Source organism: Geotrypetes seraphini, chromosome 12, assembly GCF_902459505.1.
Source record: "Geotrypetes seraphini chromosome 12, aGeoSer1.1, whole genome shotgun sequence".
Lineage (NCBI taxonomy): Eukaryota > Metazoa > Chordata > Amphibia > Gymnophiona > Dermophiidae > Geotrypetes > Geotrypetes seraphini.
Genome location: NC_047095.1, coordinates 99,673,160 through 99,694,952, shown reverse-complemented (window position 1 = coordinate 99,694,952; position 21,793 = coordinate 99,673,160). Strand labels below are relative to the sequence as shown.

General features: G+C 39.7%; 1 protein-coding gene across 1 annotated transcript in view; it reads left to right on the top strand.

Moving 5' to 3' along the window:
- Window positions 1–19,399, top strand: part of LOC117346166 (vomeronasal type-2 receptor 26-like) — a 32,361-nt gene extending 12,962 nt beyond the window's left edge. Inside the window, exons 3-5 of the mRNA XM_033915570.1 lie at window positions 291–417; window positions 14,798–15,686; window positions 19,318–19,399. Of these exons, the coding sequence (XP_033771461.1) occupies window positions 291–417; window positions 14,798–15,686; window positions 19,318–19,399 (1,098 nt within the window). The remainder of the gene's footprint in view (window positions 1–290; window positions 418–14,797; window positions 15,687–19,317) is intronic.
- The last annotated feature ends 2,394 nt before the right edge of the window (window positions 19,400–21,793 follow it).

The window sequence follows — 21,793 nt, the reverse complement described above, 5'->3', positions numbered from 1 at the left end:
TACTGTAACCTATCTGTAGATTAATGAGATCTAAATATTATTATATAACTTAATTAGTATTTATAAATTTATCTCCATGAAAGTGGTCCCATCTGATCTGAGGCTGGTCTAATCTGTCTATGTACTGACAAGAATCAACACATTTTGGGTATTTTTACAATTACCTTCCTAAGCATGAATATATTTTTACACATGATGATAATTTAAATATAAATAAAAGGAACATTCCATTTCAGAATCAACCATCCATTATTGAATGACATTACATAACATGCTTTCTCAATCTTCAGAAACCTCCACAGTACAGGTGCAATCCAAGTTGCAATCCTGGTTACAGGAAATTAACCAAGGAAGGAAAACCCATCTGCTGCTATGATTGTATTCCATGTGCAGAGGGAGAGATCTCCAACCAAACTGGTGGGTGATATCATGGAAAACATGGTATACAAATAAATACAGGGTATCTATTATGGTCCCTATTCTTTAAATTAGGGAAGGATGTAGATCTCCAAAAAGTATAATTCAGTTTCAAGTTTAATTAAAATTTTATATACCACTTAACAGATATCTAAGCTATGTACATAATAATACAAATTTAAATAAATATGTGGTGTCAAGTACAAACTCACAGACAAAGACATACAATTTCATGCATATGATAAGGTGTGGGGAATTCAATGATTGATAGGATAGAGATACAAAAAAGGAGAACACAGGATGGGTGATACTATTTTTTCTCTACAAATGGGGAAAATACTTGATAAGATTCCTCCCTTCCCACTAGTTGGCCAAAAAGTCATGGTGATAATTCAGGAACTGTCTTTGTTTATTTAAAAACAAAACACCATAGGGCATAGGATGAAGCTAAGTGGTGATAGTCTCAGGAGTAATTTAAGAAAATGCTTCTTTATAGAAAAGATGGCAGATATGTGAAATGGCCGTGCAGTGGAAGTGGTGGAGATGAAGATGAGGGTCCCACTGGTCTTGACTGGTGGGATCATAATATTAGCTGAGCCAGTCACCAGGTAGTGGGATTTGGGGAAATTGATGGGGTGAGGGGGAAGAGAGTGGTAGGAATTTTGAAGTGTTAAAGATTGATTGGGGTTAAAGTTTTATAGTTAGAGGAAAGTACTAGGAATGGAGAGGAGTGATGTGATAGGTTGGATGTGGAGTCTAAGGATTGGAGGAGAGTGTGTGGTGATTTTGGTGGGTTTTTGTTTATCTTGGATTTGAGGGAAGTGGGTGGTAGGTCAGGAAGGTGGTGTGTGAACATGTTTTTATCAGCGGTAGTTTTGGATATATATTTGCTGATTTGGGACTAGTTCACTCGGAAGAAGAGGCAGAGTATAGATTTACCTGTGCGGAAAGCTCTGCAGTGTCGGGTTTTCCATTGCCAGTAGTGCAGCCCCAATTTTGGTGTGTAAGCATGTGCCATTTAGGAGCGTTTTTGAATTTCCTGCTGGGTTTCGGTGAGTAGCTGTCCTGTTTGCATGAGCTAACGGATGTAGCGGTATATAAGAAATAAATTACATTACATAACTTTAACGATATGTTCATCGCTTAGAAATTTGAGTAAGCGATTAATCAAATTTACAATAAACTTGAAACTTGAAACTTGAAACTCGTATTAGGAGTAGTGTCGGGTATCTGAAAATCAGCAGGTGGAGCCTCATATGGTGACTTGGGTGCATTGGTGGATGCAGGAGGTCTGTGTGAACATTGGAGGAAATAAAGTTTTGGAGGTGTTGGAGGCAGTGCGGTGACTTGAAAGTATGGGCTGCTGGCAAAGCTGTTGTTAGCGTTAGGACGGCACTTTTTGACGGTGTACTTCAGCCCAGGTAATCGGGGGGGGGGGGGGGTTGCTGTATTAATGGGGGGATTAGGCACTTATACTTGGTTGATTGGAAGACAATTAGAGTTAGTGAGCTAGTTGCTGAATACAATGCAGCTATATCATTGCTACAAGGGGGTTGTTCCTATTTATGGGATTGTCTGAAATGTACAAGTGTTAATATAGCTTTCTAGGGGTTATATATCGGGGAGTCTTTGGGTGGGTTTATTCAGGGAATTAGAGGTGTGTGTGTGAGAGTTTGGATTTCTGAGTGGTGTGTTGTCAATTATGGAGGTGGGATGTTAGTAGGGTGGTGGCTGGTGGTTTTGGGTTTCTGGAGATTGCATTGGTTATAAAATTTTTTTTAAAAAAAACAACCACAAAAAAAACAACACAACACATAACAATTTTACTATATTTGGAAGGGTTTGGTGGGGTGGTTGAGTTTTATTCAAGGGGTCTGGTAATGGCTGCCAGGAAGACAACCTTGTGGGGAGGAAGCAAGGGAAAGGGTCGTGGTAGAACTTCAGTTAGGGGAGTTGGGAGAGGTCAGGGAGTCAGGGTTGGTCATGTGCCAGTGGGTGCTCTGGCAAAAGTGGCTGCCCATCAGGTATTTGGGAGAGTGGTAAGAGGAGCTCGGGCTATAGCAAGAGATACTTCCCATGCTGTTGAGAGGCAGTCTCGACAACCTGTCTTGCAGGATGATTCCCCTTATCCTCCAGTAGTAGATGAAGATCAGAATGTTCTAGAGGTCCTGGTTAGTGGTTCTCAGAGTGGAGGAACACAGGCTTCAGCTGGTGAGTTATTATCTGATTTGGTGAATGCTTTTGGGGAGGTGTTGGGTGAAGGAAATCAAGGGGCTCAGAAGGGGTCAAAATGTGGGTCTGGTGTTATCAGCAAGTTTGTGTGATCGGAAGTTTTTAAATCGGTTGAGGCATGTGGTGAAGTGTTTATGGACTGAGAAACAACAGCTTAGCTGGTCGGCTGGGGATCCTTTGGGTGTATGGGCATCCTCAGATTCTTGGGATTCTTCAGATTCATCCTCTTCATCGTCGTCTGAATTGCTGGTAGAGGCGGGACCAGGTCACTTGGCATCTGTTAGTACATCGGTTACGTTGTCTGAGGCTATTCCTACAGTTTCTCGGCAGGGGCATACTTTATGTGCTATTGCTCCATTAGATTGTATTATTTTGCAAAAATGGAGACAGAGAATATTGAAAGGCTGGTATGTGGACTTTTTTGCGTTATAGGCTCATGACGTGGTTGGGGTTGAAAAAAGAAAGAGGAAGGGTTAGATCAGGGAAAAAAGAAGTTCAATAGAGTACCCAAGACTATTTTCAATTGGTTGCTTGGTTTTAAAGTTTTTGTTAGTGTTTTGGGTGAAGCAAATCCGTCTTTATACTGGGTTTGATGCGATACTCAGATTTAATTCTAAGAGCTTATAGGACTTATGGGGGTGGTCCTGGCTCAATTATGATGAGCAGTTTACGAAGGGTATAGCCTGTGATAAGTCAACATTATGGGGTGTGAGGGATATTGATTTATGACTGGCGGAAATGACACCTTCTCATGGCTGGTCCTTTTGCTATGGCACCCCTGCTGCAGGAGTTTCCACAGTCCGATAATAGCTTCTGTTTTCAATTCAATGCCGGGCATTGTATGCCGCAAGCCTGCTGCTTTAGACATTCCTGTAGTCAGTGTGCAGGCAGTCACCCAGCATTTCATTGCACAGGAGTCAGTTCAGGAGGTAGGGGTATCCCCTTCCATGGGGCAGGTAGTTCTGGGAGGGGATTTGTTAGATAAAGTCCCTTCTCCTTATAGGCTGGAAGCTTTGCATAATTGGTTAGGTCATTATCCTAATCAAAGTGATGCATATTTATTGTGGGTAGGATTTACAGAGGATTTCCCAATTCCTTATGAGGATCCATCATTGGTGCATAAAGGGGATGCATCTTCAGTTTCTCGGTACCCAAAAATAGTGTGTGAGAAACTGGAGAAAGAGTTAAGGCTGGGTCGTATTGCTGGGCCGTTTCATTCCCCACCTTTACATAATTTAGTAATGTCACCTTTGGGAGTTATTCCAAAGAAAGTGCCCAGTTCTTTTCATTTGATTCATAATTTATCTTACCCTGAGGGTTGTAGTGTTAATTCATTCATTGATCCTACATTTTGTTCAGTTCAATATGCTTCCATAGATGATTCTGTTGTGCTGTTACAGCGATTAGGAGTAGGAGCTCTGATGGGGAAGACATATATTGAAGCTGCTTTCAGATTGCTACCGGTTCACAGTTCAGCTTTTATTTGCTAGGTTTTGAGTTTGAAGGAAATTTTTATTTTGAGAAATGCATGCCAATGGGTTGCGCTATTTCATGTGCCTATTTGGAGGCATTCATGTCATTTGTGCATTGGGTTGTCCAGGAGATTAGTGGGGTGGATTGTATAGTGCATTATTTAGATGATTTCTTTTTTTGGGGGGTAGGTCAGTCAGATCAATGTAGTGCATTAATGCGGGCTTTTCGATATCTAGCCAAATAATTTGGTATTCCTTTATATGAAGAAAAGACTGAGGGTCCAGCTACAGTCTTGGTATCTTTGGGGATTGAGTTGGATTCTCGCAATTACCTGTTCTAAAGATTTCAGCTCTTCAAGAGGTTATTCATAGTGCATGTCAATGGAATAAATTATGTCTGAAGGAGATTTAGTCTCTGGTTGGGCATTTTAATTTTGCTGCATGCGTCATTCCCATGGGAAGAGTTTTTTCTCAAAGATTAGCCTTATCTGCAGGTTTAAGGCATCCTCATTTTAAAATCCGTCTCACCAGTGCTGTAAAAGATGATTTGGAAATCTGGTTAAAATATTTAGAATATTTCAATGGAGTGTGTTTATGGCAGCAGCCAGCGGTGTCCTCAGTAGATCTTAAATTATATACGAATGCATCTGGTGGCTGTGGTTTTGGGGTATATTTTGGGGGACAATGGTGTGCACAAGCTTGGCCGGAATGGTGGTGGAGAAAGAGATGGTGTCAGAATATTGTGTTACTTGAATTATTCCCAGTGTGGGTAACATTATGGATTTGGGGGGCTCCTTTGCAGAATTGTAGAGTAATTATATTCTCAGATAATACTGCTGTGGTGCATGCCATTAATAGTCAGTCTTCCAAGTGTTTGTTGTTGCTTTCTCTGTTGCGTTTGATAGTATTGCGTTGTCTCCAGTTAAATGTGCTCTTGGCAGCGCAGCATGTGCCTGGAGTGAATAATGAGTTAGCAGATGTACTTTCTCATTTCCAGTGGTCTCATTTTCATTCACTGGATCCGGATGCAGATCAAATCCCAGCAGACATGCCAATAACTTTATGGAGCACCTTCCACGAGGCAGTGGATCATTGATACAGCAAGCGTTAGCAGTCAGTACTTGGAAGGCATATTGCACAGGTTGGCTGTGTTTCAGGAATTTTATTGACCACTTTGGGTGGTAGTGTATTTTACCTGTATCTGAAAATTGCATAATTTAATTTATGAAAATTGCATAATTTAATTTATGTTATTTTCTTTGAAGCAGGGGTGGTCATATGGAATGGTGGCCCAGTCATTAAGAACATAAGCAATGCCTCTGCTGGGTCAGACCTGAGGTCCATCATGCCCAGTAGTCTGCTCATGCGGCGGCCCAACAGGTTCAGGATCTGTACAGTAATCCTCTATCTATACCCCTCTATCCCCTTTTCCAACAGGAAATTGTCCAATCCTTTCTTGAACCCTAATACCGTACTCTATCCTATTACGCCCTCTGGAAGCGCATTCCAGGTGTCCACCACCCATTGGGTGAAGAAAACTTCCTAGCATTTGTTTTGAATCTGTCCCCTTTCAACTTTTCTGAATGCCTTCTTCTTCTTTTATTTTCCAAAAGTTTAAAGAATCTGTCCCTCTCTACTCTCTCTATGCCCTTCTTGATCTTGTAAGTCTCTATCATATCCCCTCTAAGTCTACGCTTCTCCAGGGAAAAGAGACCCAGTTTCTCCAATCTCTCAGCGTATGAAAGGTTTTCCATCCCCTATATCAGATGCGTCGCTCTCCTCTGAACCCTCTCGAGTAACACCATATCCTTCTTAAGGTACGGTGACCAATATTAGATGCAGTACTCCATATGTGGACGCACCATCACCCGATACAACGGCAGGGTAGCTTCTTTCATTCTGGTTGTAATACCCTTCTTGATTATACCTAGCATTCTATTCGCTCTCTTAGCGGCCACTGCGCACTGTGCCATCGGCTTCATTGTCATGTCCACCATTACCCCCAAGTCCCTTTCTTGGGTACTCTCATTCAATAACATCTCTCCAATTGTATAGCTGTACCTCAGGTTTCTGCTTCCCACATGTAGTACTTTACATTTCTCAACGTTGAACTTCATCTGCCATCTCGTTGCCCATTCCCCCAGTTTGTTCAAGTCTCTTTGTAATTCTTCGCAGTCCTCTTTACTCCGAGCTCTACTAAATAGTTTAGTGTCGTCCGCGAATTTTATTATCTTGCACTTCGTCCCTGTTTCTAGATCATTTATAAATATATTAAATAGTAGCGGTCCAAGCACCGAGCCCTGCGAAACACCACTCGTGACCCTCCTCCAGTCTGAATAGTGGCCCTTCACTCCTACCCTCTGTTTCCTACCAGCCAACCAATGCCTGATCCATCTATGTATGTCTCCTTCCACCCCATGGTTCTTCAGTTTCCAAAGTAGGCGTTCATGGGGTACCTTGTCAAAGGCCTTTTGGAAATCTAAATATAGCTTGTGTTGGATTCCTAGCTAAGATTTGGGGCTGGTAGGATCCTGCATTGACGTTTCATGTGCATAAGCTCTTGATTGGATATTCAAGGACTAGGGTGTTACATCGACCACGTTTAGTACATTTGCCATTTGATTATGACCAGTTGCTAAAATTGTTTTCAGCACTAATAGTTGTTTGTGCTTCACCTTATGAAGTGGTGTTATTTAAAGTAGCTTTTGCAGTAGCATTTTTTTTGCTATATGTAGAATTGGCGATTTGTTGCACCTTCATGTTTAGCTCAGGGTGCCACTGGTTTACTTTGGACTGATATTGTTTTGGATTAGCAGAGGCTTTGTTTCTGTATCTGCCAGTCAAAAACTGATCAGGCAGGGAAAGGGGTGTGTGTTCAGTTGCATCAGGGTTTGCAGGTTGAGGCTTGCCCTGTGTGTTGGGCGCATGAGTATGCATCAATTAGACCCGTGGGTGGTCTGTTTTGGCTGGTACATGCTAATAGAATGCCTTTGACCAGATTTCAATTTACAGCAGTATTCATAAAAGTTTTGGTGGTGACAGGGTTTAACCCCATGGAGTATGGTTCTCATTTATTTCATATTGGGGCTGCCACATATGCTGCTCATCATGGTGGATCAGAGGCTTTGATCTGTAAAATAGGGATATGGAGATCTACTCATTTTAGGAGTTATGTGCGTGGTATTGCTGCAGTGCGCACTTCTTATTGTTAATTCTTTTCCTTGCAGTTGGGTTTCTCGATTGGATTCCAGCTCCAAAACTTCCTGACATTTGTGTGTGGCTCTGCGGTCACTCGTTTATATACTGGGCACATAAACATGCAGTGGAGTCTCGCTGGGGAGCAAATCTGGGACTAGTTGAAAAAGGGATACAAATTTGATGGCTGGGCATTCGAGGAATGTTGTGGGATCAACTATTACCGACTTTACATCAAGCTAGTCGGTTTTATTCTCCTGTATTGATTGTCATTTATTTGGGGGTTCTGATTTATGTTCAATTAAAGGGGCAGAGTTGATAAAGTGTATGAAAAGAGATTTATGTTCTACTATTTTTTCTTTCCAGAATACTTGAGTTGTATGGTCTAAGGTGATCCCTAGGAGAGTGTGGAAGGGTGCTAGGAATGTCTTGGCAATTGAAAAACCGAGATGCAATTTGAATGCTGAAGTGTCTAAATTTATGTCAGTGATTGGAGGGTTGGTATTAGCCCATGAGTTATTGATTGCCGATTGTGTGGGATTATATTGACAGGATGATGTTCATTTATCAGATATAGGTTTAGATTTTTTTTAAGTAGTATTCAGGATTTGTTAGAAGAGTGTTTGAGGGATGGTTTGGCCGCAGCTTGAGGGGGGGGGGAAGTGGTGACAAGCAGTTGACTGTCATCGCTTGTGGCCGAAGTATGGGAAAAAATTATTGTGATATGCGGCTGAGGGGAGAGTTAATCTATATGAAAAGGGAACTTGAAATTAATCACTCATGGGTGATAAAACTATGAGGTTGGGGGAACGGAAGTTGAATCACTCATGGGCGTTATCACCATGAGTTGTGGAGGAGTATGACCTGACGATACCGTGGGTCATACTATGGTTAAAAGGGGCATGGGGTTGTGAAGAAAGAAGAGCTATTTTCATTACCGAATAGCTCAGGAAAAGGGGGGTATTGGGGAATAGCCACATTATGGCCCTGATTCTCCAAAGTGCATCCCGATTTTAGGCAGCTGTAGGCGTCCTACAGCTGTCTAATCAGCCAATCGGGATGCACGTTTTTTAAAAAAAAATGCTCCCCAGGCAAGCCTGAAGGCGCCTCCGGGAGCCTAGGGAGACTCGCAAGATGCCTAAGATCGTCTAAGGGCCTTAGGCGGGCCATAGGCTGAACCTAGGCGGCCCTATGTATCTCCCTAGTAGAGGAGAAGCTTAAAATGTAGGCCAGCAAAATGCTGGCCTACATTGTAAGTAGACACGGCCACTATACTTATCGCGGCAAGGGATCTCTCTGCCGCTATAAGTATAGCGGGCTGCGGCCCCCTGACCAGGAGGGTGCCCAAACCCTTTGCCCGAAGACGCACCCCAATCAGGCCTTAGATTAAGTGGGGATGGGCGGACCTGCTATGCCTAAGGCCTGATTGGTCCAGGCCAATCAGGCCTTAGGCTTCGGCGGGATGGGCCGGGAAGGGGCGGGCCCGCTTCATTTCGACGAGGCGTGCCTGCCGGCTCAAGACGTGCAAGACCCATCTAAGAACAGGTTTGGTGGAGTGGAGATTTGGGGGTTGTTAGCGCCGGGAGGGGTGCGCCTTCGGGCAGGAGGGATTGGACAGCCTCCTGCCAGCAAAAGATATTGTTGGGGGGGAGATCGGTAATGTTGGGGGGGGGGTGGTCGGTAGTGTCGGGGGGGGGCGGTCGGTAGTGTGGGGGGGTGCGTCTTTGGGCAGAGGGTTTGGGCACCCTCCTGGTCAGGGGGCCGCGGCCTACTATACTTATAGCGGCAGAGAGATCCCTTGCCGTGATAAGTGTAGTGGGCCGTGTCTAATCTAACCCGTTTCTCTAACCCGCGTCTGTAACATGGACGCCGGTTACAGAATCGGGGTTTAGTTTAGGCCGATTCTGAATAGGACGCCTCTCCCGGGCGTCCTATTCAGAATCAGGGCCTAGGTGTCTTGCGGGCCTCGCCTTCAATATAGGCGGCCTGCCTGGAGAGCATTTTTTAAAAAAAACGTGCATCCCGATTGGTTGATTAGACAGCTGTAGGCCGCCTACAGCTGCCTAAAATCGGGACGCACTTTTAGAGAATCAGGCCCTATGTGTTGGAATTGTTGATGTTGTAATGTGTTATTATACTATGTTAATTTTGGTTTGAATAAAACTGCGTCCAAAATAGTATACCACAAATTTGGTGTAAGTTGCGTTATTGTGTTGTATTAAGGTGACAATGTTGCGAATGCTAATATTATTTAGCTGAATTCAAGATAGCATGGGGATCTTTTATGGAGAAGAAAAGATAATGGATGGTGGGGGAGGGCTGACTGGATAAGCCATTAGGCTTTTAACTGCTGTCATGTTTCTATATTTCTATGAAAACTCAGGCCCTCAGCATAGTCTAAGCATAGAGATAGCCTGAAAGAAAAAATGCATCAATCTTGTCTTTTTTTTTTTTTTTCAGTTCAATCTTTTAATTGTATTTAAGAAGAACATAAAAAATTACAGAAACAATGAACCATGTCTTGCAGTTAACAGTTAGAAAGCAAGTGTATTCACAACTTACAGACTGACATCAAGTATATAATATTAGGACAAGTGCATCATTACAAATTTCAAAGGATATGACAAAATAAATTAAAGAGGATACATCGATCAAGTCACACCTATCTATTCCTACAGTAAGTCAAAACTGGAGACCACACTACAATATGAGTGATAAGAATTAGTTTTTTTCAGTGACAACTTTTTCATACTTAGAATATAGACTAACAGTATTCCACCACATAATATGATTAAGGGAGGAAAAGTCTTTCCAACACAATAGTATTGTTTTGAGTGCTATGAGCAGTAAGCATTTAAGTAGTTTAGTCTCATGTTTATCTAAAGGCGTCTTGAGGGCATAAGCTCCATATATAAGAATCGGGTAAGATAACTCTTCAGTGATGGGTAGTATCTGATATTTTGTTAACCAAGTATCACCCCAAAAGAGTTGCAGTTGGGGACAGTGATAAATCATATGGTCTAACATGCCAATGCTCTGCAGACAGGACCAGCATCTATTTGAAACTGATGAATCAAATTTGGAATTTTTGTGTGGTGTCAAGTAGGCCCTGTGATAAAGGAAGAGGACTGTATGCATGATGATTGAAGATTTCAGGGCCTTGAAGGAAGACAGCCAGTTACCTTCCCAAATTGGTATGCCAAATTCCTCTATAGTATCATGAGCCCATACCGCATACAGTGCAGTTGGTGGTTCAAATTTCTTTTTATGTAGTAATTTGTACCAAGCTGAGGCTTGACCAGTTTGAGAATTAAGATAATTGACCAGTTTAATATAGTGGGTGATTCAGGTGATAGCCTAGTTTGCTTAAGATAGATTGAGAAACAGTGGCATAACTGTAGCCAATTATAATGTTGAGCTGGTTCTAGACCATAAGTAGCAGACAGTGTAATATAATCCATGATGGTATGGTCTGACATTAAATGACTAATTGACCATATACCTCTTTTGTGCCAGGATTTCCATTCAATGTATTGACCTTGAATCTGCAGATGAGGATTGGCGTTCCATTGCAAGGGAGCAAGGTCATCAATTTTGTGAAGGGCTGTTTTAGTAGAGGCTAATATAAAATTATTTCTAATGTTATTGTCAGCAGAAGTAAAAGAGGCGTGATTTAGATAGCCTTTGTCGAAAAACTTATGTTTCAATTTTAACCAAGCAGGCACTTGTGCGTTATCAGGTTCCACAAGCCATTTGGACCCTTGCCTGCATAAGAAAGCCAGGTGATAATCATAGAGACTTGGGATGTTAACCCCACTGTTCTCTTTGGTACATTTTAGCTTTTTCAGAGTACATAAGTACATAAGTACATAAGTAGTCGCCTCCGCCGGGGCAGACCAGAGGTCCATCCAGCCCAGCGTCCGCTCACGCGGCGGCCCATCAGGCATATTGCCTGGTCAGCGGTCCCTGACTAATTTTATTGCCTACCTCTACAGTTATCTCTAAACCTTCCACTGCTCTTATCTGTACCCCTCAATCCCTTTGTCTTCCAGGAACCTATCCAGGTCTTCCTTGAAACCCTGTACTGTGCTATTTCCTATCACGGCCTCCAGAAGGGTGTTCCATGTGTCCACCACCCTCTGTGTGAAAAAGTACTTCCTTGCGTTTGTTTTAAACCTGTCCCCCTTCAATTTCATCGAGTGACCCCTTGTTCTTGTGGTTTCTTTCAAATTGAAAAATCTGTCTTTGTCAACCTTTTCGATGCCCCTCAGGATCTTGAAGGTCTCTATCATATCTCCTCTGAGCTATGTGAGGTACCTTGTTATTCCACAAAAATTGGACCATAGTGGATTCAAATTTCTTGTAGACCAACATTGGAAATAAAGATGGGATGAAGGACAAAATATATATAATTTTCAGAACCAGAACCATCTTTATGGAGTCTAAACATCCCCACCAGGATAATTTCAAAGGCGTCAATCTGGTGGTAGTAGTAGAAATGATTTGTGTTATTTAAAAACATTATATTCCTGAGTCTCCTCATGCGAGATTCCAAAGTATACTCCCATGTATTTCATTTTCATTGGAGTATATTTAAGATGTAGGTTAGTGATAATGTCTCCACATGGAATTTCAGCAAGAGGCATGACCTCTGTTTTTGTGGTGTTGAGCTTATACCCAGATACACATGAGTAAGCATCTATCGATTATATTATGGATGGCAATGATTCATCAATCTTGCCTTATAAATATTATTTAGAGACACACTATTACCAAAATGTTAAAAAATTATATAGCAGAATTTTTAAGATTATGCATTAAACACTCAACTTCTGTATTTGTTGCTGAAGGAGGACTTACATTCAGATTTTTTAGACATTGTAGGTACTGTATATCACTTTGGAATAGAATGGTTAATTCATTTTTAATAAAATGGGGAAAAAAATGAAATAAAACGACCTGTCCCAAGAGGTTTTATAATCTAAAGTTTTTCTCCCATTGCTCTAAAACTGATGGGGACCTGTTTACAAAAAGTGAGGTAACTTAGGTTAAAAAAGTAACATGCCTTTTGAAAAGCTAGATGCACTATATAAACCAGCTCACCTTTATCCACATGTTCATTCACCCCTTCAAAGAAATGTATTAGATTGGTGAGGCAAGATTTCTCTTGACTAAATCCATGTAGGCTTTCTACCATTAATCCATGCTTATGTGCAAGTTCTGAGATTTTGCTCTTTATAATAGTTTCTACCAATTTGCCTGGCACCAATATCAGACTAATCAGTCTATAAATTTTCAGATCACCTGTGGAACCCTTTTTAAAAATTGGTGTCACATTGGTCACCCTCCTGTCTTCCAGTACAATGCTGGGTTTTAAAGACAAATGACTAACAATAGCTCTGTATATTCATTTTTCTATTCTATCTGCACTCTGGTTGTATACTATCCAGTACAGGCTCTTTGCTAATCTTAAGTTTGTCAAGCTGACCCATTATATTTTCCAGTGTTTCAGAGATATGTTTCAGTTTCTATGGTTTATCAGCATTGTCTACCATTTCTGGTACTGGTATCTGCCCCTTATCATCCTCATTGAAGACAAATGAAAAACATTCATTTAATCTCTTGACTATGGTCTTGTCTTCCCTGAGAACCCTTTACTGCATTTCAGTTTCAGAATATCCAAATACACAGTCTTAAGAACATAAGAATTGCCATTGCTGGGTCAGACTAATGGTCCATCATGCCCAGCAGACAACTCACATGGTGGCCCTCTGATCAAGGACTAGCACCCTAACTGAGACTAGCCCTACTAGCGTACATCCTTATTTAGCAGGAACTTGTCTAACTTTGTCTTGAATCCCTGGAGGGTGTTTTCATCTATGACAGACTCTGTAGCTATATGACCTGCTTTCTTTGGGGACTGTGCTTCTCCTCTCCAAATGTTGCTGGGCTTTTGGCTTCATTCCCTTTGTCTTCTCAGTGCTGCTGCTCTCTGTTCTATCTCTTTGCCTTACACTCCTAGGCTTGTGGAAACTAGCAATTAGTGTAGTCTGTTGACTCCTCCTGAGAGCTGTGGACTTATCTAAACTGGTTCCTTGCTTGTATCGTGGTATGACCTGTTTAACAGTCCTACCTACACCTTGGTATCCTCATTTTCCTATCGGGGCTTACTTTATCATACTGAACCCAGACCTAGGAAAAGATAATTATTAGCAAATTTGAGTGATGGAGCCATGACTGAAAAAAAATCAAGTTACGAGTAATATCATAATCTGGTGGATGGAGGGGATTATCAGCAAATTTTGGGAGTTAGATCTGAGTGTTCTTGATGGTATGCATGGCATAAGGATTTTATCAATAAAAGATGCTCAAGTCTGGTTATAAAGGTGGTAAGTAAGATTTTATAGATAATTTGATGAGGGATAGTCAGACAATCAGCATTTCAAAGAAGTTACATGGTCATTTTTTTTTGCTTTGAATATGAGTTTTATTGCTGTTTCCTATGTGGGTCCCTTTCTACCCTCCAACTCTGGGCTGTGTTATTGGTTTACATTTGTCTGTAGACTGGGACAATTTAGCCAGTCTTTCACTTGTGACTGGTTTCTCCAAGTTTACATTGGAGCTCAAAGAGATGCCCTTGTCACCGGCTAGACCCCCTCCAGCCAGCCCAGCATTGGTTCAACCTGTTCCCTTTCCTAGGGCAAGAAATAGAATTGGTAAGCTTGGGTAGAAGGATAAAGTCCCACTAGTAGTTCAGGAAACAGGAGAATGGGCAGAAGTATTGCCAGAATCTGCCTTGCTCCCTGACAAGGGAAGGGTTAAAGATAGAAGTGGGAGACTAGCAGAGCTGACATGCCTCAGTTACACCATTCAGTTGCTAAGTGCAGCACAGAACTGTAGAGCTGAGAAACCTCCCAGCCATGCAGGATGCTCAGGAGAGAGACTAGGTTCCTGAACCTGTGCTCTGCAGCAGAGCTCTAACAGAAGGAAAAAGGAAAGTCAGGTACAAGGCTCCCAAACAGAAATTTTCCTGGGATGAGAAGTTCTCAGGTGAGGAGTATCCAGAAGCAACAAAAATGTCTGAGGATTGCTCATGTCCTCTGCCCAACCCCCCAAAGACACTATCATTAAAAGTTGGGTGATAAGTATGAGGGTTAGGTCTTCACCAGTGGAATGGGAGGGTTCAGGATTCAGATTGGGGGGAATGGTTGAATTTTTATACAACGATCTGTGGTATCTGATTGTGGGTAGCATGAGTGCATATACTACCTGCTCTTACATGCAGCTGCATTATTTGCAGACATTAGAGTTAAACCAACTTGCAGTTCACAGATCTTCACTCTCCATGCTGTTACTGTGAATTAGACTGCTCTGTCTTGGCTGAGTTGTGAAGAATATAGGACTCATGATATTTAAGTGCACTTTCGTAAATAGACCTCATGATATATGTGAGATAATGAGATGATAATCTTCTTTCTCAGATATGGATACCTGTACAACATGCCCAGATGATCAATGGCCAAATCAGAAAAGAGATGCCTGCATCCCAAAAGTGATAACTTTCCTGTCTTTTGAAGAGCCTCTAGGGATTGCTTTAACTTCCATCAGCATGTTCCTCTTTCTCATCACTTCTGTCATCTTGGGAATCTTTATTTATTACAGAGACACTCCTATAGTGAGAGCCAACAACCGACAACTCAGTTATATTCTCCTCATTTCCCTCATGCTCTGCTTCCTTTGCTCATTGTTATTCATTGGGCATCCTGAGGATGTCACCTGCATTCTCAGACAGACTACATTTGGGATCACTTTCTCCATCGCTCTCTCCTCTATACTGGCAAAAACCATTACTGTGGTCACAGCCTTCCAAGCTACCAAACCTAGAAGCAAACTCCATAAATGGATGGGTTCCAGGGTCTCTAACTCTATAGTCCTTTCCTGTTCCCTTATTCAAATAGTTCTGTGTCTTGCCTGGTTGTTCACTGCTCCCCCATTTGCATATCTTAATATGAGATCAGAAATTGGAACAATACTAATTGAATGTAATGAAGGGTCAGTAATTGCATTTTACTGTGTTCTGGGTTACCTGGGTTTTCTGGCTGGTATCAGCTTCATCATAGCTTTCCTAGCAAGAAATCTACCTGACAGTTTCAATGAGGCCAAGTACATCACCTTCAGCATGCTGGTCTTCTGCAGTGTCTGGATCTCCTTCATCCCAACATATCTGAGCAGCAAGGGCAAGAACATGGTGGCAGTGGAGATATTTGCTATTTTAGCCTCCAGCACAGGACTGTTGGGTTGTATTTTTTTCCCTAAATGCTACATTATTCTGCTGAGGCCTGAAAGGAACAACAAGAAGGACCTAAGAAAAATGTAGATGCCCTTTTACCAAACTGCATTAAATGCTATCATGCACTTAATATGCTGAAAATGATTGACCAGAAAAAGCATTAAAGCTTTTCTTGTAGTAATTTGCCTGTCAGCATGCACTAATCAAAGGTGGTGGGTCATGGGAAGGGAATGGGCATTCATGCACATTATTCTTATTTTGTAACATGGTTAATGTATTTAAATGTAGGTATTTTAGTAATAATGATTGTATGAGATATATACAATTGATATATGAGATATATACAATTGTTTTACTTTTATATATATATATATATAAAAGTAAAACAATTTTTAAAAAGATTAAGAATATTTAGCTTCATTGTTTATGAATTATTTGAATTTAAGCTTGAAGCTGTGCTTTGATAAAATTATTTCCCAGTATTTTGCTTTTTGATTAACTCATCTAATTTACTTTATAATATTTGACTTAAAGCAAAAAGAATCTCAGATATCCAAACCATAGACTTATTTCATGTCAATTGATAACCAACAGATTTCAATATTATTGATCCTAAAATCTTGTTTATTTATGGTTTTTTAAATTGTATACGTTAATATGAGAAAATCTCTTTATTTTTGTTTCCTTCAAGTCAAATATTGTAAAGTAAATTAGATGACATGCATTTTCATTGAGTAAATTATTTTCAAGTCACTTGGTCTCCCATTGTCCCAGGTATTATAGATAAATTGTGAGCCTGAAGGGACAGACAGGAAAAAAATGCTTAAATACCTGAATCTTAAATACCTAAATACATTTATGTAAACCATTCTGAGCTCCTCAGGGTGAAATTCATAGAAAATTGAATGAATGAATACATAATTAAAATGAAGCATGGAATGTTGCTACTCTTTGGATTTTTACCAGGTACTAGGGGATATGCATTAGCCATCATGAAAATGGGCTACTGGGCTTGATGGACCAGTGTTCTGAACCAGTAAGGCTATTCTTATGTTCTTAAGGTATGGTAGAGAGGTAGGATGGTGGAGCTATAAGGGTTGCAGAGTACATCAGTGATACTACAGAAAACAAGTGAATCAAGTAGTCAGGAATGCAGATGTGTTCTGACTGGCAGGAATGTTGCTTAGAAATCTACTCTATAATTTGGCATGCAAGGTCAGTGCAAGGCAATCTTATATAATCTGTGTCCTAAAAAGGGCAAAACAGATTAGGACGGACTGATTTTGTGAGGTAAGGATGAGTGCCAGGCAGCCTTCTGAAGTCTGTTCCAAAATTGACAAATTCAGGACAGGATTAAAAATGCATATTTTATATGACATTTATATCATCTGTAATGCATGTGGCTGTAGGATTGTCCAGAAGAATCTAAAGTTGGAAAAATCACTGAATATTTAAAGCTCCATTTTTCTTATAATTTGCTATTATTTTTGCTTAATGGAACAAATTATTTGATATTATAGCTATAACTTTTATATTTTCACACTCAGCAATTATACATATATAAAAAGAGATTTTATACAAATATCTAGCAGTATTTTATTAAACAAATCTTCAATATCTGCACTTTATTGCTGAAATTGAAAGCAATTTAACATACTTTACCTATAGCTAAACACATACACTTTGGTTTAGGCATCTACCAACAGATTTACTGTTGCAAGCCGGTTTTCAAGCAAGTAAACTGGAAAACATCACTGGGAGACTTGGACCTGCATCACAGTTCCTGTTTCACGTTCTTGGTATTACCAATGAATGTTTGGCAAAGCCAGTGGACAGGTGGTCTGAAGATCCAAAGTTCCATACTGCTGAATGGTTTCTCAACACAGTGAAGGTGGTTAACAACACAGCTGAGTGAGGTATTAAACTGGTAATTGCCTTTCCTATTGGCATTACCGCAGACCAAGTGCAGTGTGAAGCCTTGTTGCAAGGAGCTGAGCAGCTTCACAGGCTTCAATTCACACTTTAGGTTTTCCTGGCCAACCCTAGAGTGGCTTTTATACTTCTCTGCTGATATGGTGGTATGGTATTGTGCACCATCTAGAACTGCCTATATGTGATAGGCAGGGTCAAAAATTCCCAATAACCCTGATTGTGATGCCAGTGTTCAATCTGCACAGACTGGATAGACAATGCAGATTTTTGACTACCTTTAATCACTCCCTGGATTTTTTTCCCTCCTCAAATCTCCCCTTTGGTTTGTTCCTCCCATATCCCTCCCTGTTTCCTATCTTCCAACCATAGTCCCTTTCCCTTTCCCCCAGTTCTGATTCTCCAATCCCTCCACCACATCTCAGACTTGCCCTCCCCCCCAAGCCAGACTCTTCACTGCCTTGGGAATTATGCATTATTTTATAAACATCTATAATATCCCCTCGGCCATCTCTCTTCCAAGCTGAAGAACCCTAGCTTCTAGTGGCATGCGTTGACATTTACAGAAGGAGATACAGCAGATAACCTAAACCAGAGGTGACCAACCTCAACCCTCACCAGGTCAGGTTTTCAGGATTTCTCTCAATGAATATACAATGGAGGTAGTACATGTAAATAATCTCATGCATATTCATTGTAGACTCTTCCAATAGAAGCTATTGTTAAAAATAAATCTTAATTTTTATTTATTTTTCATAATTTTTACTGTTACTCATTTGTCAATATATACATAATCATGAGAAATCACATCAGGAGCCTATTCCTGTTTCATCTACTTAAAATGAACATTCAAATTGATTCACATGTGCAAAGTCCACACTTCTTTTTTTCTTACAAATGTTTCAATTATAGCTTATGCAGTCCATGCTTGTTGATAATGTCAAATATATATATATATATATATATATATATATATATATATATATATATATATATATATATATATATATTGCACTAAGTCCTTGAGATACCAATCCTTTGGTCATTTTCACTCTTTTTTTTTTTTTTTTTACCACAATCAACAGCAATGAGCCTGATATAAGATTGTGTTTCACCTGAAGGTAGGTACCTTGGACTTTGAGGTACTATGACTACTACTACTATTAATTATTTCTACAGCACTACCAGATGTACATAGTGCTGTACAGAGTCACAAAGAAGAAGAAAACAGTCCCTGCTTGAATGAGCTTGCAATCTAGTGGCCTTGGACTAGACAATTACCTCAAAATGGTACCATTTGATTACATGCAATTTGCATCAATTCAACTAAGCCTTTTAAACAATTAAGTTAGACTCCTACATCGAATAGGCAAGCTAATTTAAGAACCTAACATTAGGCATTATTAAAATAGAATTTGAGTATTATTGATTTTTTTCCCAAAGCCATATAGAGCAGTGGTCGCCAACCTTGTTCTGGAGGACCACCAGGCCAATTGGGTTTTCAGGGTAGCCTGAATTAATATGCACTTTAGTGAAAAGCTCCTAAGCGCTGTGGTTATTGTATGAGAGATTATGGAGGAGACTCAGATGGGGAGGGAGGGGCTGCTGATGTTAGATCATTATAATCAGGAAGGATTTTAGTACTGACACAACTTTATTGGATTCAGTACTATTTCCTTTAAATAAAATCCAAACTATATGAAACAAAATACAATACAATTCCCTTTCAATATGACAAGAAATGCTATCCCAATTATGTATTGTCATAATTAGAATAACTGTTAAATTTGACTCTAAGACTGAAAATAGTATTGTATATACAGTGAGCTCTGCCATAGCCATTAGGGGATTTAATATCTGGTAGCTAAGAAGAAGAAAAAAAATTAAATTGAATCAGAATGGGCAGACTGGATTTGGGTCTTTATCTGCCATCATCTACTATGTTACTATGTTATGTTCTAATCATTTCAATGTATTTTCGACTTTGTTTATTTTTTGTGTATTATAAATCATGTGCACGGTTCTTCTGTTGGTATTATTACACTCCTCACAAATCACTCCTTTAAAATTAATGTTTATTTTGCAAGGTCATATTCAGAAAAACAAGTTTATACAAGCAATCTATATTTAATATTAAATGCACAAGTCACTGGACAATATCCCTTGAGGCTGAACTTTTCAGGAGCAGAGTCCTATAAAGATCACATGGTGCCCACACAGCTGCAGGACATTTGCTCGGATCAGAGTTCACATCAGGAGGAGGCTTCTCTGGTCCATCCGTAATGTCATATGTGCCCATCAAAGGGTCTTCTCAGTGTCAGTTTGAAACTTCCAAAGTGACAGAGCAGAAATAGAAGCCGTTTCTCATCTTGAAAGATGAGATTTCATCCCCTTTTGATTTTATTAATATTTTATACTTGTCTCTGGAAGCCCATTGAATGCCGATGTCCAAAGCTGGATATGAACATTTCAAGAAATGGCTACTACTTGGATGGGGACATTATAATTGGGGGATTTATTCAACAGTACAGTGTTGAATTAACTAAATCCTTTAGCAACATAATATCTATTCAAAACTCTTAGTAAGTAGCATTGTGTATTACCTCCCATTTGAGAAGTGTTTATGAGTTTTGCTGTGACTAGCTGTTGATTTGGAGCTGCAGATGTAACTTGTACCTGTATGAAGGAGCTTTGGTAGTCAATTGTATTCTATTATTTAATTTGTTTTCTATCCCATTTTCCCCAAAGAGGTCAGAAAGGATTACAGGTTAAACCTACATAATATACAGTTTACAGGTTACAATTTGCCAAAGTTACAGTGTTTATAATTACATTTGAGGTTTTGGTGAACTCATTTAGTCTACAAATATTTTTATTCTTCACTGAACACATAGGGCTCCTTTTCCTAAGATGTGCTAAGCATTTTAGTGCATGCTAACCAGAAGCTAAACGCTAATGCATGCATGTTAGTCTATGGATGCGTTAGCAGTTAGCGCATGCTAAACGCACACTAAAATGCTTAGCGCACCTTAGTAAAACAGGGGGATAAACTAATGATAAATTATAGCAAGTGAATTTTTACTAACCAAGCAATACACTGCTAATATTTCATCTTTATTTTGTTTTATTTGCAGTCTATCAATTTTAAAACAGATGAACATGCCTTGATAGCCCTGTTTGAAAATGTCCTTTGTCCAGTGAAAAGTATATTTCTTCTTCCACCTTTAGTCAGCCAGTGAGAAGGTTTTCCCAGAGGGGTGCTATGAAAAGATGAGAAAAGCAGAGAATATGCATGACGTTTTGACAAGAAAGCAGGGTATTTTCCATTCCAAGTTTCCCAATTTTATTAAGAATTCGATACAATGCTGTTTAAAATCTCTAAGCGATTACATAACAAAAATTTTGGGGAAAGGAACATATAAAGACAGACATCAACCATTACTCACTTGAGTCTCAGGGAAGTAGGGGTAGAACAACAAATTTATACAGAAAAAGAAGAACACAAAAGGTTAATAACAATAGGTTATAGGGTTAAAAAGCTGACCAATTGAGCCTTGTAATTGTTATGACTTGTGCGACTTCATAAATTGGAGGTGTGTGCTTAAATAGGCCCAATCCCAAATGCATCTCTGAAAAGAAAGCTGTTCAGTGAGCTTTTAAATTTATTTTTTTTATTTCTAAAATTTCTTAGCCACCTATAACTAAGCAGTTTACAATTTTAAACATTCACAATGGTTCAGAGGATGACATACACAACAATACTTTCAGTACAATAATTCAGAAGACAACAAACAACAATACTTTCAATACACTAAGTTAAATCTTTACCATCCTGTAAATGTTTTTATGGGATTTTTGTCTTTCCATCTTGTAAAAAGGTTTTAATAATGATACCATTAATGTTTTATTGTGTTTGTTCTGTCAAAACAAGTTTTAGTATTTTTTAAATGTATGCATGTAATTTTGTAAACCACATAATTTTTATGCGGTATATAAATTTTTAAATAAATAAACAAACAATACTTTCAATATACTACATTTAGCTCACTAAAAATGGCAAAAACTTGCAATAAAATTCCATATCATCAATTCTCAATAAATCTAAGTCACAGGCCATAATTAGATTTCTCTTTAGGTATATCCCTTCAGCATAACTTCAAAGGAAAGCCTCTACATATAATTGTGTTTTTAACATTTTCTTAAACTGTGACTGATCTAGACAGGTCCTCAGGATGCCAGGGAGGAGATTCCATAATTT